The 15,285-nt window shown below is 48.1% G+C and overlaps 1 protein-coding gene across 1 annotated transcript in view; it reads left to right on the forward strand.

Annotated features, from left to right (window-relative positions):
• The window catches only part of LOC132381688 (adenylate cyclase type 2-like), a 56,489-nt gene that overhangs the window by 1,150 nt on the left and 40,054 nt on the right, over nt 1–15,285 (forward strand). Inside the window, 3 exon segments of the mRNA XM_059951281.1 lie at nt 6,350–6,483; nt 9,368–9,689; nt 14,966–15,163. Of these exon segments, the coding sequence (XP_059807264.1) occupies nt 9,486–9,689; nt 14,966–15,163 (402 nt within the window). The 5' untranslated portion in view covers nt 6,350–6,483; nt 9,368–9,485.

Genomic DNA, 15,285 nt, shown 5'->3' on the forward strand with positions numbered 1-15,285 from the left:
AAGAGACGTCAAAATAAATAATTAGCCAGTGAATTCATCGCCACGGACGGCTCTGCAGGTCAAGTCACTGAGTATATTGAAAGCAGAGGGTTGATGGGTTCTTGTTTCGTTAGGCCATCGAAGGTAACGGGGAGAACATAGGAGAATGGGGTTGCGAGGGATAATAAGTTAGTCATGACGGAATAGGGGAGCAGGCTCCATGGGCCAAGTGGCCTAATTCTGTTCCTGCGTCTTATTGTTTTCAGGTTAGAAGCTCCTCCCGAGGTAGGAATAGGGAGCTCCTCAGATACGGGGGTCAGGGGGCAGTTAGAGGGATCTTCCCAGACACATGAAGTCTCAGAGCCCTGCAGACTGACACTGAGCCATCTGTCTCATTGCCGGATGAGACAGGGGAGGCCGGCAGCGCAGGCTGCGGAGAGCAGGAAATCCTCCTCCCTCACTGTGCTGGGCTCCTCCCTGTCACTGGAGGGATGTTTGCAGGGGTGTGAAGGAGGTAACATGACTCGGGATCAGGGGTCACCCTGCAGCTTGACAGGAATTAGCTAAGCCCAGCCCACCCTCCTGGGCAGGCTTCCAGACTTGGGGTCCGGCCTACCAGGCCTCATCCCAAAACAGACGTCCCAGGGAAGAATTAGGAGGAGAGGGAAGGTGGGGGTAGGGGAAGGTAGAAGCTCCCCAACCCCACTCTCGTTTCATTGGAGGAGGTGCTGGTAAGTGCACAGGAGGATCCCATGTGTAGTATGCCCTGTTGCTTTGGTCCGAAGGATTTGCGAGGGGTGGGGGAGATGTGAAGCAGTCACAGCCAAAGTAAGGAAGAGCACAGGAATAGGCTGATGGGCCACAAGTTCCCACTCTGCCCCTCCCAACCATACCCCTCCCCCATTCTATCATACCAGGAATGACCCTCTACCCCTGCCCCACCCTTCTGCACCAACCCCGTCTCCCTCCCTCCCCTTCACATCCCAAACTCACCGACCCACCTCCTTCCGAGGGAGAATGAATTCCGGAGATTCACCTCCCTCCAGGGAATTGGAGGACGGATGCAGAAGGAATCTCTCCCCATCTCTGCCTTGAATGGCCAACCACCTTATTCTGAGATGGTGACCCCTCTCTCTCCCCCCACCCCCAATCAGGGGGTCACCTGTGACCTCACACCCACCCAGTTGCACCATGGGCGGGATTTCAATGAGATCCCCTATTGTTCTTCCAAACCCCCGAGAGTATAGGTCCAGTCAGATTAATCTCTCCTCATGGGACAATTCCCTTACATCCCCAATCCTGTCCCGGGAAATGATCTGGTGAACCTTCACCGTCTGTCACATAGGCCGGGAGGCCAGAGCTGTACACAATATCCCAGCTTGGCTATCCTCATGCAAGTAGCAACAGGCTTGACTTGGGGTCACTCCGGAGATGGTAGTGGGTGTAGAAGAGGTTCACGGGTGCCTGGCTGGAGAGTGTGAGGCATGAGGAGTGTTCGGACTAACTTCGGTTGATTCTCTGGAGCTTCTGTCAGAGGTTTATTAGACAGTCATTTTGCCCAGGGTGTAAGCATCAAATCTGCAGGGCATGGCTGAGAGGGGAAGGCTTACAGGAGGTGTGGGAGGCAACTTTCTTTTTACATGGAGAGAGGTGGGTGCCTGGAACAGGCTGCCAGGGGAGAAGATGGAAGCAGATACATTCGAGGTGATTAGGGGGCATTTAGATGGGCACACAGATGGACAGAGAGTGAAGGGATGGAGGTCAAAAGAGCATTGCAATCGGTACCGAACAGGTCCCAGTCTGTCCCGTTCCATGATCTGTTGTGTGCGGTGCTGGGATCTCAACAGAGCCAGCAGGATTCCTGTTGTACTCAGAAGCTGGCGAGTGAGGTGCTACTTGGATGCTACTACCTGGCATGGGGGGTTGATGGTGGTGAGTGGGCTGAGAAAAGGGAAGGGAAAGGGAAGGGGCAAAGTCATGGGTGAGGGGTTAGGCACTTTTGTAGAAAGTCTTGTCTTTGAAGCAGACACGGCAGAGGTGAAGGGGACCGAGAAACATGGAAGAGATGTTCAAGTACTTAAGGCACATGGATCTTGGCCGACTGGATTCAGAACTAGCTTGCCTATGGAGGACAGTCAGTGCTGGTGGTGGTGGAGTGTTATTCTGGCTGGAAGGGGGTTATTCTTTAACTTCTTCTAGTTTTTGATAGCTTGGTCCTCTCCTGATAGAACATAACAGCACAATGTTCTGCCAACCTTTAAAGCTACTTCAAGATCAATTTAACCCTTCCCTCCTACAATGTGTTGACATTGGAGAAGGTCCGGGGAGGGTCATGAGAAAGATCCCAGGAATGAAAGGGTTAAAATATAAGGAGCATTTGATGGCTCTGGGCCTGGACTTGCTGGAGTTTAGAAGAATGAGGGGGGATCTCATTAAAACATACTGAATTGAAAAGCCTATATAGACTGGACAATAAGAAACTGTTTCCATTAGTGGGAGAGTCTAGGTCAAGAACCACAGCTTCAAAATAGAAGGATGTCTATTTAGATCAGTTGAGATGAATTTCTTTAGCCAGAGAGTGGTAATCTGTGGAGTTAATTACAGATGGCCGTGCAGGCTATCATTGGGTATATTTAAAGCAGAGATTGATAGGTTCTTGATTAGTAAGGTTACAAGGAGAAGGTAGGAGAATGGGGTTGAGAGGGAGAATAAATCAGCCACGGTCGAATGGTGGAGCAGTCAGAATATAGTTCACTGTACATCTGTAGAAATTTACAAGAGTCTTTGGAGGGATGATGAGCAAGTTTGAAGATGACATAAAGATTGGTGGAACTCTGTTACAGTGAGAGAAATTGTCAAAGGATTCAGCAGTATTCATACCAGCTGCAAATGTGTGTGGAAAAGTGGTCGATGGGGTTTCACTTGGGCAAGTATGAGAGCTGGTCCAATGTCAGGGGAAGATGAACAGTAAATGGAAGCATTAGTCTTGGAAAAACTAGTCTTAGTCTTGGAACGCAGGCCCATTGTCCCCTGAAGCTGACAATACATTAGACAAGTTAATGAGGAAGTCAGACAGCACACTTGCCTTCATTGATTGAGGTACTAAGCACAAAAGTTGAGATGTCACATTGTAATTTTACAAAACTTTGGTTGAACCGCATCTGGAACACTGCATGCACTTCTGGTCACAGAAAGAATAAGCGGTTGTGCTGGAGAGAGTGCCGAGGAGGTTTTCTAGGTTGGTACTGGGACTGGGGGGGAGTTATGGGTAGAGACGAGAAAGGGTGGGACAGTTCTCCCTGGAATGAAGGGGTGACTGATAGAAGTCTGCAAGGAGCATAGAGGCAGGAAACAGTTAGTGTGCTTTTCTCCAGTGGTAGGAATATCAGAATCAAGTTCAAAAGCTGCAGGCTAATGTTGCAGCACAGTAATAACTGTGGTTAGATTAGTTCTGATCGCTTCATTATCGGAAGGAAGTGGAAGCTTTAGAAATGGTGCAGAACGGAGTTACCAGGATGCTAAATGGATTAGAGAGCACGTCCCATGAAGAAAGGCTGAGCGAGCTGCTGCTTTTCTCTGAGTGCAGGAGGATGAGAGGTAACTTGATAGAGGGGTAAAAGACGGCAAGAGGCATAGAAAGGGCAGTGACTCATACAACAGGGTCTTAATTTTGTGATTGGAGGAAAGTATACAGTGACGTCAGTGGTAAGTTCTTTACGCAGAGGGTAGTAGGTGTGTGGAACACATAGCCAGGGTTGGTGGAAGAGGAAGACACATCAGGGGCATTTAAGAAACTCTTGGATAAGCACATGGATGAAAGCAAAACAGAATGCTTTGCGGGAGGAAAGGGTTAGATGACCTTTGAGTAGGTTTAAAGTTTGGCACAGCATCGTGGGCAGAAGGGCCTTCGCAGTGTAGTAGTGGTGAATGTTGTATGTTGTAGGAGGAGGTCGTCTTAAAGGGAAGGAAGGGGGATTTAAAGGGAATCTGAGCATTAAGCTCTACAAGCAGAGAGTGGCAGTTATGTGGAGCAAATTGCCAGCGTAAGTGGTACAGAGATGGTCACATGATAACACATTTGGACTGGTGTATGGATAGGAAAGATGCAGAGCAATATGGGCCAAATTTGAAGAGTGTGATAAGTTGGATGGTCAGTCTTTTCTGACCCAGAGCAGAGGTCTAAATGTGGGGGGGGGGGGGGGGGGTGGTAAGTTAGGGGAAGGAGAGTTGGGATCTGAGGGGCGTTTCTCATACAGTCAGGGGTTGATATCTGGGACGAGGTGCCAGAGGAAGTGATAGAATCAGAGATAGCCAAGAGGCATTTCAATGGCAACTTCACTCGGCACCCTGTAGGAGCACACTTTCATAATAGAGGCTAATGGGATCAGTGTAGACGGGTGGAGGTCCACAAGGACGAGATGGGATGAAGTGTCTGATTCTGTGCTAGGCCTGTGACTGGCATGATTAGGGATGGGAGGGTAGGAGAGTCAGGATGAGGGAGGGTAGTTGAGGTTGTGCTGGGAGTCAGTGAGTGTGGCTCAGTGGTTGTGGCCACAGCTGGATGTCACCGACCGGGGGGAACCAACAGGTGGCAGTGACCGCAGGAGAGGAACAGGCTGTGTCAGGCTGTCCCATGATTAAGAGATTGGGAAGCTTGCAGACAGCAGGGGAGAAGTTACTGGCAGATGAGACGAGCAGCGTGAGAACAGGGTTTGTCAATCACAAGAGTTGGAGTTTGGCACAGTGTGGGTGGGCAGAAAGGGAGAAAAGGAGGTAGAGTGTAGAGGGAGAGTGGGAATCGGAAGAGAGAAAGGACAGAAAGACACTGGGGTTAGAGATGGGAAGAGAGAGGGAGGTGGTGGGTAAGAATGGAGGGGTGGAGAGAGGGAGAAGACAGGAGGCAGTAGAGGAGATGGGGATGGGGAAGAGGGGAAAAACAGGGAGGAGGGTTAAGAGGAAGGGGAGTTAGGGGGTGAGGAGTAGGTGAGGGGATGGAGGGAAGAGTAGGGTAAGAGGAGGGAGGGAGAGAGCGAGGAGGGGAGAGCTGGAGAGCAGGAGAGGGGATTGAGAGGAGAGGATGAGGAGGACATGAGAGTAGGAGGAGGGGAGGGCAAGAGAGGAGGGAGAGAGAGGTGGGTTGAGATGGGCAGAGAGAAGGGTTGAACGGTGAGGGAAGAGAGGGTGATGAGAGGAGGGAGGAGAGTGGGGTTGAGAAAAAGGAGACAGAGATGGGAATTGGGAGGAGGGAGAAATGAAAGGATGGAGGCAGTGAGGGGGTTGGAGAGAGGGTGAGGATTGTTTGAGGGAAGGACTATGTAAGGGAAAAAGACAGAGGGACACACACACACACGTGTGCGTGGAGCCTTCATCCTTTATAGAAGCAAAGTCCCTTCTCCAGTGGGACGGGTGAAACTGTTGTATCTGGTTTTTCCGGGCCCTGATCGATTGGAGCTGGTCTCATTAGCAGACGCCATTAGTGTGGGATCCTGGCAGTGCAGCGAGGTCGCTAATGGCTCGGGAGAGTGAGCTGCTGGCGCAGATCCACACCCGCTGAATTATTGATCTCCCACTCGGGAGAGGGACGGAGCGGGAGAGAGAGATGATGATGGGACCAGGGGAGGGAGAGGGGTACAGTTCAAGGTAGGGAGGAAGAGGACGGGAAGGGAGACAGAGGGAGGAAGAGTGAGGAAGGAATGGAGGGGAGGGGGAGGAGGGGAGGGAGGGGGAGAGAAGGGGGAGGGAGGGAAGGAAAGAGGGGAAAAGGAGGGGAGAGGGGTCGGGGGAGTAGAGAGATGGAAGAAGTGAAGGAGGGGTGAGATGGAGAAAGGGCAAGGACAGAGAGCGAGAGAAAGAGACAGAATTAGTGAGAAGAGAAGGGAAGGTGGAGTTGGAGAGAGGGAGGGTGGGGAAACGGATAGGCGAGAGGTAGAAAAGAGAGAGGGGGTTAGTGGGGTCACAGGGAGAGATGGGGAAAGGTATGGAAAGGCGGGGACAGAGAGAGAGAGGAGGATGGGAGCGAGCGAGAGAGAGGAGGGTAGAGATGAGAGAGGGTAAAGGCGGTAGCGACAAAAAGATAGAGGAAGTGCGAGATCGATAGAAAAAGAGGTGGAAGAGTGATTTCTGGGATCTTGCCGTGCCCGCCCAGGCTCGGCCTCCCTCCAACATTCGGGACATCTGCGGGTTGGGTGTGAGCGTGTCCGCGGGACGTCCGAAGAGGAGGCTCGCCTGTCCCTGCGGCTCCCGGGGGCGGGAGCCAGACCCGACCATTTCCCGGTTTGAGGCTGACGCCTCCTGATCTTGAAATTGCTTTGGCGTAAGGCAGCCTGGTCCGACCCGACAAACAGGCTGTGCAACTTCACTCGTGTTGCAGGAGGAACAGATTTACAATACGAAGCGTCTTTGGATTCTGCTAATTCACCTGAAGGGAAAGGCCGCTCCGATTACCTGGGTGTCGGATCACGCCACCCGGCCACCGATTTGCGGAGGTCTCCACACATTCACTAGGTAAGCAGCCGGTGGATAGCAGCGCCCCCAAAAGTTCAGGGAACTGCTCCGGGCAAGTTGTGATACGTCTGGAAATGAGGAAATGAGAGAGCGTACGAGGAAATAAGAGCGAACGAGGCAGAGAGAGGGGGCTGGGGCGGGGGAGGGGGCAAAGAGAGAGGGGTGAGTGAGAAAGAGAGACAGTTGCGTCTAGGATATAACCCCGGGGTTCTGGGTTGAAAGGAAAAATTACATTCTCCGACCGTGTTACAGGCTGTGATTTAATCCAGGAATTCCGGGATTTTCTTTTTGTATGGAATTACAGATCCCCGGGAGTGAGTTACAGGCTGGAAACTCACATTTTATTCCACTCCGGGGATCTGTTATTCCATACAGAAACACTGAATATCCCATTAGATTCCAGGCTGTAACTCAGTCCCGGGGATCTGTCATATATATATAAAGACTCTGAACCCCTGGATCAGATCCCACCCTGTAAATCGCTCCAGCGGATTTGTTGTTCTACGTATAAACCCTGAACCCATGAATTAGATTCCAGACTCTTGCCTCACCCTGGGGGAAATCAGTTATTCTATATATAAACACTTCAAACCCCTGAATCCGATTCCTGAAACTCAATCCAGGGATTGGTTAATTCTATACATACACCTCCTGAACCCCAGAATTTTACTCCAGGCATTCCCTGGGGTCTGTTTTTTGATATATACAGTGCCGATAAAAAGTATTCACCCCCTTTGACCCCCTTTGGAAGTTTTTGAGTTTCATTGTTTTACAACATTGAATCAGAACAGATTTAATTTGGCTTGTTTGGCACCTATCACAGAAGAAGTCTCTTTTGTATCAAAGTGGAACCAGACCTGTACAAAGTGATCTAAGCTATTTACAAATATAAACCACAAAATAATCGAATGCATAAGTTTTCATTCGCTTTAATATGACACACCAAATCGTCACTGGTGCAGCCAATTGGTTTTAGAAGTCACATAATTAGTTAAACAGAGATCTGTTTTTGGAGACCTGTGTGCAGTCAAGTTGTCTCAAATGATTGTAGCAAAAATACACCTGTATCTGGAAGGTCCAACTGCTGGTGAGTCAGTATCCTGGCAAAAACTACACCGTGAAGACACTCCAAGCAGCTCCACGAAAAGGTTATTGAAAAACACTAGTCAGGAGACGGATACAAGAACACTTCCAAGTCACTGAATATCCCTCGGAGTACAGTTAAGTCAATCATCAAGGAATGGAAAGAATATGGCACAGCAGGCTGTCCTCAAAAACTGAGTGACTGTGCAAGAAGGCCACTAGTGAGGGAGGCCGCCAAAAGACCTCGACAATTCTGCAGGAGTTACAAGCTTCAGTGGCTGAGGTGGGAGAGACTGCGCATACAACTGTTCCCGGGTGCTTCGCCAGTCGCAGCTTCATGGGAGCGTGGCAAGGAGAAAGCCGCTGTTGAATAAAACTCACATGAAATCTCAGCTAGAGTTTGCCAGAAAGCATGTGGGAGACTCTGAAGTCAGCTGGTTCTCTGGTCCGATGAAACCAAAATTGAACTTTCCGGCCATCAGACTAAACGCTGAGTTTGGCATAATCCAAACACCGCACATCATCAGAGACACACCATCCCTACTGGAAAGCACGGTGGTGGCTGCATCATGCTCTGGGGATGTTTCATTGCATCAGGACCTGGAAGGCTTGTGAAGGGGGAGGGAAAACTGAATGCAGCAAAATATTGGGATATTTTGGAGGAATACATGATGCAGTCTGCAAGAGAATCGTGAGTTGGGAGATTAGTTTTCCAGCAAAACAATGACCCCAAAGCTACACAGGAATGTCTCAAAACTAACAAAGTTAATCTCCTGGTCAGAATCCAGACCTCAAACCAACTGAGAATTTGTGGCTGGACTTGAAAAGGCTGTTCCCTCACAATCCCCATGCAATATGATGGAGTTTGAGCAGATTTGTAAAGAAGAATGGGGAAAAATTGCAGTATCCAGATGTGCAAAGCTGATAGGGACCTATCCTCACAGACTCAAAGCTGTAATTGCTGCCAAAGGTGCATCTACCAAATACTGACTTGAAGGGGATGAGTAATTATGCAATCAATTTTTTGTGTTTAATATTTGTAGTACATTTAGACCAATTTGTTCAAATTTGTTCTCACTTTGACACAAAAGATTCTTCAAGAAAGCCAGATTAAATCCAATGTGATTTAATGTTGTAAAATAATGAAACATGAAAACTTCCAAGGGGGGTGAATACTTTTTATAGACCCCTGTAAATCCTGGATTATATCTCAGCTTTTAACTCGCTCCTGCACATCTCATATTCTATATATAAACTGCTCCGAACCCCTGGAGTGGATTCTAGCCTGTAACCCACTCCCAGTTCTGCAGGAAAACACACAAAATGCTGGAGGAACTCAGCCAGTCAGGCAACATCCATGGAAAGGAATAAAGAATCGAGATTTTGGACTGAAACTGGAACTCATCGAGGCTGGTGAAGGAGAGGAAAAAAACCAGAAATGTTACTCTGTGTAATCCAATGATCCTTGGATTAAATTCCAGCCTGTAACCATTCTGGGGATTTCTTATTTTACATAGAAATCTCACCAAACCTTTGGATCAGATCTCAGCCTGTGACTGTATTCTATATATAATCCCCGAACCCCTTGATTATCTCCCTGCCTGTAACTCTCTCTTAAAGATTTGTTATTTAATGTATAAACCCCTGAACCCCCAATTAGATTCCAGTCTGTAACTTACTCCCAGGAATCTGGTATTCTATATAGAAACCCTCGAACCCTCTGGGTTGGATCCCAGTCCTAGGGACCTGTTACTTCAGCTGCAAACTCCATGTTATAACCTGATCTTTCTGTCTCTTGCAGAATTTGGACTTGCAGAGAGAGCTGGGACTCTGACCCTCCCTGAGCTGGCTGGCAATGGCGTCTGTGTGAGGCGAGGGGAGTGCTGGTTGAGGTGGTGACGGTTGGAAGCAAGTCCTGCATGGTGGCTGTGTGGGGGGGCATGTCTGGTGCGGCAGAGTGTCCCCCAAGCAGGGGGAGGCGGTCAGATGTGCCCCGTCCTGACCATCACCTGTATGAGTCCTACCATCGGGTCAGCCAGCAGTTCCCTCTCCTGGTGCTGCTTCTTCTCGTCATCAGTACGGCTTCGATTGCCCTGATCATCCTCTTCTTCAGCCGAGGACTGGTACGTTCCTCTGTGAGACCCTCAGCCTCCCATCTGCTCCTGCCCCCACTAACCACCCCTCCACCACCACCCTCCCTTTTGACTTGTGTTACTCCGCAATCGGCGGCAGAAAGCTTGAGAGAAGGGGATTGAAGCCCGCCCCTGATTGTAGGAATGCTGGGATTTCAGGAGAGAAATTCCTGGGAATGGAGAGAAAGAGCCCAGCCTCTCCAGCCTCTCCTGATCACTCATGCTCTCCAGCCCCGGTAACATCTTCACGAATCTTCTCTGCATTCTCTTCAGCTTAAACACATCCTTCCTCTAGCTGGGCGACCAGAACTGTACACAGTACCCCAGGTGTGGTCTTACCAACATCTGGTACAGCTGTAACATGACATCCCAAATCCTGTACTCAGTGCCCTGACTGATGAAGAGAAGGCCAGTGTGCCAGATGCCTGCTTCACCATCCTGTCTATCTGTACCATCACTTTCAGGGAACCATGTACCTGTATCCATGGTCTCTCTTTGCCCCTCTTCGATTGTGCAGAAGATACAAAATCCTGAAAGCATATACCACCAGGCTCAAGGACATTTTCTACATCACTGATGTAAGATTAGTAGTTCCCTAGTACAATAGGTTGGACACTTGAACTGAGAATCTACCTTGTTATGTCCTTATTCTCTACGTATGCACCGCACGTTCTCTATACTGTGTCACGTACCCCGTGACCGGGTTAAGAACCAGCAGAGATGGAAAACACTTTGGAGTCTGGTATTACCGTAAACTAATAGTGTTTATTAGTAAACTAAGTAATACAATACTATAAAATGCAAATATATGAAACAGTTTAGCAATGATATATACAGAAAGTGTGGAAATAGGAACCAAAACCAGGCTCTTTCGGAGCTGTCTCATGATACAGTCTTACGATATGATGCAGAGTTCAGTTCAGTTGGAGGTAGTTGTTTGAGTATCGTTGGAGAGAGAGGTGAAGAGAGGTGATGCCATTGCCGTCCATCTTCCTGTTGTCTTCCTGTTGTGGTCACCGACTATGACCGTACCCTGTACGACCGTTCTTCAGGGGTGGACCTGTCACCCAGGCGAGGGTGGTCACACAAGCAGTTCCCCACCGGTCGCACCTTCTCACACTGTCAGCCACTGATCGATTTCCCCGAATCGATCCTCTAAAACCCCCGACTTCACGTGGGTGCACAAAGGTCATTCAGTGTCCCATGGTGTGTCTGCCTGTGTCTTAGCAGACCTGCATTTTATCTCCACGTGCCGGACACCGGCTGTCCATCAATCGGCTCCTCCCTGCTCTCTCTGCAGGAATCTTAACAAGCAGGCTAATGTGTCCTTGGAGCAAAGGTAAACAATCAGCCGAAGAACCATAACATTAAATCTTCTCTCTCTCTCTCTCTCTCTCTCTCTCACACACACACACATCTGCGCTGGATGCCTCCCCCTCTCTCTCTCTCAACAGCAGCACAGGTTAATAGGGTCAACTCTGGACCCCATCTCAAACTCGATTTGCCCATCACAACGGTAACACTTTACTCTGTTGTTTTACTGGGTACTACCTTAATGCACTATCTAAAGAGTTCTCTGCAGATAGTTGTTTTTTGCTGTATCTTGGTACATAACACACAGAACACCGAATGCTCTGGAGCAGTACATGCCCCTCAGCCCGCAATATTGTGCAGACCTTTTAACCAACTCCAAGATCGATCTATCCCTTCCCTCCCACTTGGCCTTCCATTTTCCTTCCATCCATGTACCCACCTTAAATGGCCCTAATACATCTGCCTCCCCCACTAATACTGGCAAAACATTCTACATACCCACTCCCTGTGTGAAGAACTTACCACTGACATCCCTGCTAAACTTTGCTCTACCTGTTTCCACTACCTGCCTGTCTGCTCTGTCAGTGGCCTTTACCATCTTGTACACCTCTATCACGTTGCCTCTCATTCTCCTTTGCTCCAAAGAGAAAAGCCCCGGCTCGCTCACCCTATCTTCATAAGACATGCCCTCTAGTCCAGTCAGCATCCTGGTAAATTTCCTCTAGACCCTTTCTGAAGCTTTCCCATCCTTCCAATAATGAGGTGACCTGATCCGAACATAATATTCCACAGCTGCTGCAACATTAACTCAAGGCTCTTGAACTTAATCCCCTAACTAATGAACGCCAACACATTATATGCCTACTTAACAATTCTATCGACTTTAAACTGAGATACACCAGAAAAGCTAAAGCAAATTGGAAACTTTTCACTGTACCTCAGTATACATGACAGTAAATAACCAGTTTACAGAACAAGGACACACAAACCAGTCCTCATAGAGGGATCAGAAGTAGAGGGAGTGAGAAATTTCGAGTTGCTGGGTGTCAATATCTCTGAGGATCTAAGCTGGTCACGACATATTGATACAACTATAAAGAAAGCTAGACAGGGGCTATATTTCAATCGGAGTTTAATCTGATTTGTCACCTGAAAGACTCAAAAACTTCTCAGATGTACCCTAGAGAGCACTCTGACTGACTGCATAATAGTCTGGCATGTGAGGATGGGGGGTGTGATTACTGCACAGGGTCAAAGTAAGTTGCAGAAAGTTTTAAAATTAGCCAGCTCCATCAAGGGTACTAGTCTCTGTAGTATCCAAAACATCTTCAAGGAGCGGTGCCTCAGGAAGGCAGCGTCCATCATTGAGGACACCCACCACCCAATACATGCCCTCTTCTCATTGTTACCACAGGAAAAAGGTACAAAAGCCTAAAGGCGCACACTCAGCAATTCAGAAACAGCTTCCTCCCCTTTGCCATTAATTTCTGTTTCTTTCCACTACTTATTTTAACTTGACTATTTAATATACATACAGTGGCATGCAAAGGTTTGGGCACTCCTGATCAAAGTTCCGTTCCTGTGAATAGTTAAGTGAGTAGAAGATGAACTGATCTCCAAAAGTCATAAAGTTAAAGATGAAAGATTCTTTTCAACATTTTAAGCAAGATTAGTGTATTATTTTTGTTTTTAGCACTCTGAAAATTAAAATAAATGGTGCCCACAAATCAGGAGAAGGCTATAAGAAGATAGCAAAGTGTTTTCAGGTAGCCGTTTCCTCAGTTCGTAATGTAATTAAGAAATGGCAGTTAACAGGAACATTGGAGGGCAAGTTGAGGTCTGGAAGACCAGGAAAACTTTCCAAGAGAACTGCTCGTGGGATTGCTAGAAAGGCAAATCAAAACCCCCGTTTGACTGCAAAAGACCTTCAGGAAGATCTAGCAGACTCTAGAGTGGTGGTGCAGCGACACCTGCACAAATATGACCTCCATGGACGAGTCATCAGAAGAAAACCTTTCCTGCATCCTCACCACAAAATTCAGCGTCAGAAGTTTGCAAAGAAACATCTAAACAAGCCTGATGCATTTTGGAAACAAGTCCTGTGGACTGATGAAGTTGAAATAGAACTTTTTGGCCGCAATGAGTAAAGGTATGTTTGGAGAAAAAAGGGTGCAGAATTTCATGAAAAGAACACCTCTCCAAATGTTAAGCACGGGGATAGATCCATCATGCTCTGGGCTTGTGTTGCAGCCAGTGGCATGGGGAACATTTCACTGATAGAGGGAAGAATGAATTCAATTAAATACCAGCAAATTCTGGAAGCAAACATCACATCGTCTATAAAAAAGCCGAAGATGAAAAGAGGATGGCTTCTACAACAGGATAATGATCCCAAACACACCTCAAAATCCACAATGAACTACCTCAAGAGGTGCAAGCTGAAGGTTTTGCCACGGCCCTCACAGTCCCCCGACCTAAACATCATCAAAAATCTGTGGATAGACCTCAAAAGAGCAGTGCGTGCAAGACTGCCCAAGAATCTCAGAGAACTGGAAGTCTTTTGCAAGGAAGAATGAGCGAAACAAGAATTGAAAGACTCTTAGCTGGCTACAGAAAGTGCTTACAAGCTGTGATACTTGCCAAAGAGGGGGTTACTAAGTACTGACCGTGCAGGGTGCTCAAACTTTTGCTTCGGGACCTTTTCCTTTTTTGTTATTTTGAAACTGTAAAAGATGGAAATAAGAAAGTAATCTTGCTTAAAATATTTAAGGTCTGTGTCATCTTTATGCCTTTTGGAAATCAGGTCATCTTTTTCTCGCTTAATTATTCACAGTAACAGAAATTTTGACCGGGGTGCCCAAACTTTTGCATACCACTGTATATATACTTACAATCATTCAGTTTTATTTTCCACTGCTGCTGCAAATTTAGCAAATTTCACGACATATACTGGAGATATGAAATCTGATTCTGATACCAGTTTACCAGTACAGCACAGGAATAGGCCCTGTAATGTGCCTAACTGATTCAACTAATAATTAACTAGCTAACTAACCTAGACATGTTAGTCCACGGCCTCCTCTACTGCAGTGATGAGGTCACTCTCAGGTTGGAGAACCAACACCTTATATTCCATTTCGGTAGCCTCCAACCTGATGGCGTCATCGATTTCTTGAACTTCCAAATTGCAACCCCGCTCTTCTTCACCATTCCCCATTCCCATTTCCTTCTGTCAGCTTATCTCCTTACCTGACCATCAGCATCCTCTGGTCCTCCAACCCTTTTTCTTTCTTCCATAGCCTTCTGTGCTCTCCTATCAGATTTCCCCTTCTCCAACCCTTTATCTCTTTCACCGATTGACTTCTCGGCTCTTTATTTCACCCTTCTCCCTCTCCTGGCTTCACCTATCACCTACCCCTTTGTACTTCTTCCTCCGCTGCCCCCACCTTCCTTCTCATCTGTTTACCAGTCCTGAAGAAGGGTCTCGGCCCGAAACGTCAACTGCTTACTCTTTTCCGTAGATGCTGCCTGGTCTGCTGAGTGCCTCCAGCATTTTGCGTGTGTTGCCATGGTCTTTCCAGCATCTGCAGATTTTCTGTTGCTGGGAACTAATCTGATCTCTTCGGCCATCTCCATACACCCCTCAATTCTCTGCACATTCATGTGTTTATTCAGGAGCCTCTTGGACACGTCTGTTGTAACACCCTCCATCACCCAGACACCCAAAACATTACCCTGCTCTGCACTTCTGCTTTGAACGTATCCCCACACCCCCCACTTTAAATGCATGCCCCCTGGATGAGATATTTCCACCCTACATAAAAGGGTGTCCACTCCGTCAGTTCCTCTCGTAGTTTTATACAATTTCTGTCAGCTGGGGGGATTGGCGAGAAACCCGAGGTAGGGGATAGAGGGGGCAGTACTGACTCCCATCACGTTCTCTCTTGGCGCAGGAGGTGTCGGACAATGTGGCCTTCTTCGCCACAGTTGTCGTGGCTCTCGGAATCTTCCTGTGCACCCTGGGCCTGGCTTACGTGGACTTCGTGTTCAGCAGGGGCATGAAGGCCCTATCGCTGCTGATCTGGGCCTGTCTCGTCACTATGGGTTACGTCTTCATCTTCGAAGGGCCCGTCGTCAACGCCTGGGATCAGGTAAGAGCCAGGGGACAAGATGGTAGGGCATGGCTGGTAAAGGGGAGCAGGTGTCACTTGTACCACCTGACACATCCTCTGCCCCACCATTTGTTTTGCATAATTACCCTCTCCCCCCCCCT

Source organism: Hypanus sabinus, chromosome 26 (genome assembly GCF_030144855.1).
Source record: "Hypanus sabinus isolate sHypSab1 chromosome 26, sHypSab1.hap1, whole genome shotgun sequence".
Classification (NCBI taxonomy): Eukaryota; Metazoa; Chordata; class Chondrichthyes; order Myliobatiformes; family Dasyatidae; genus Hypanus; species Hypanus sabinus.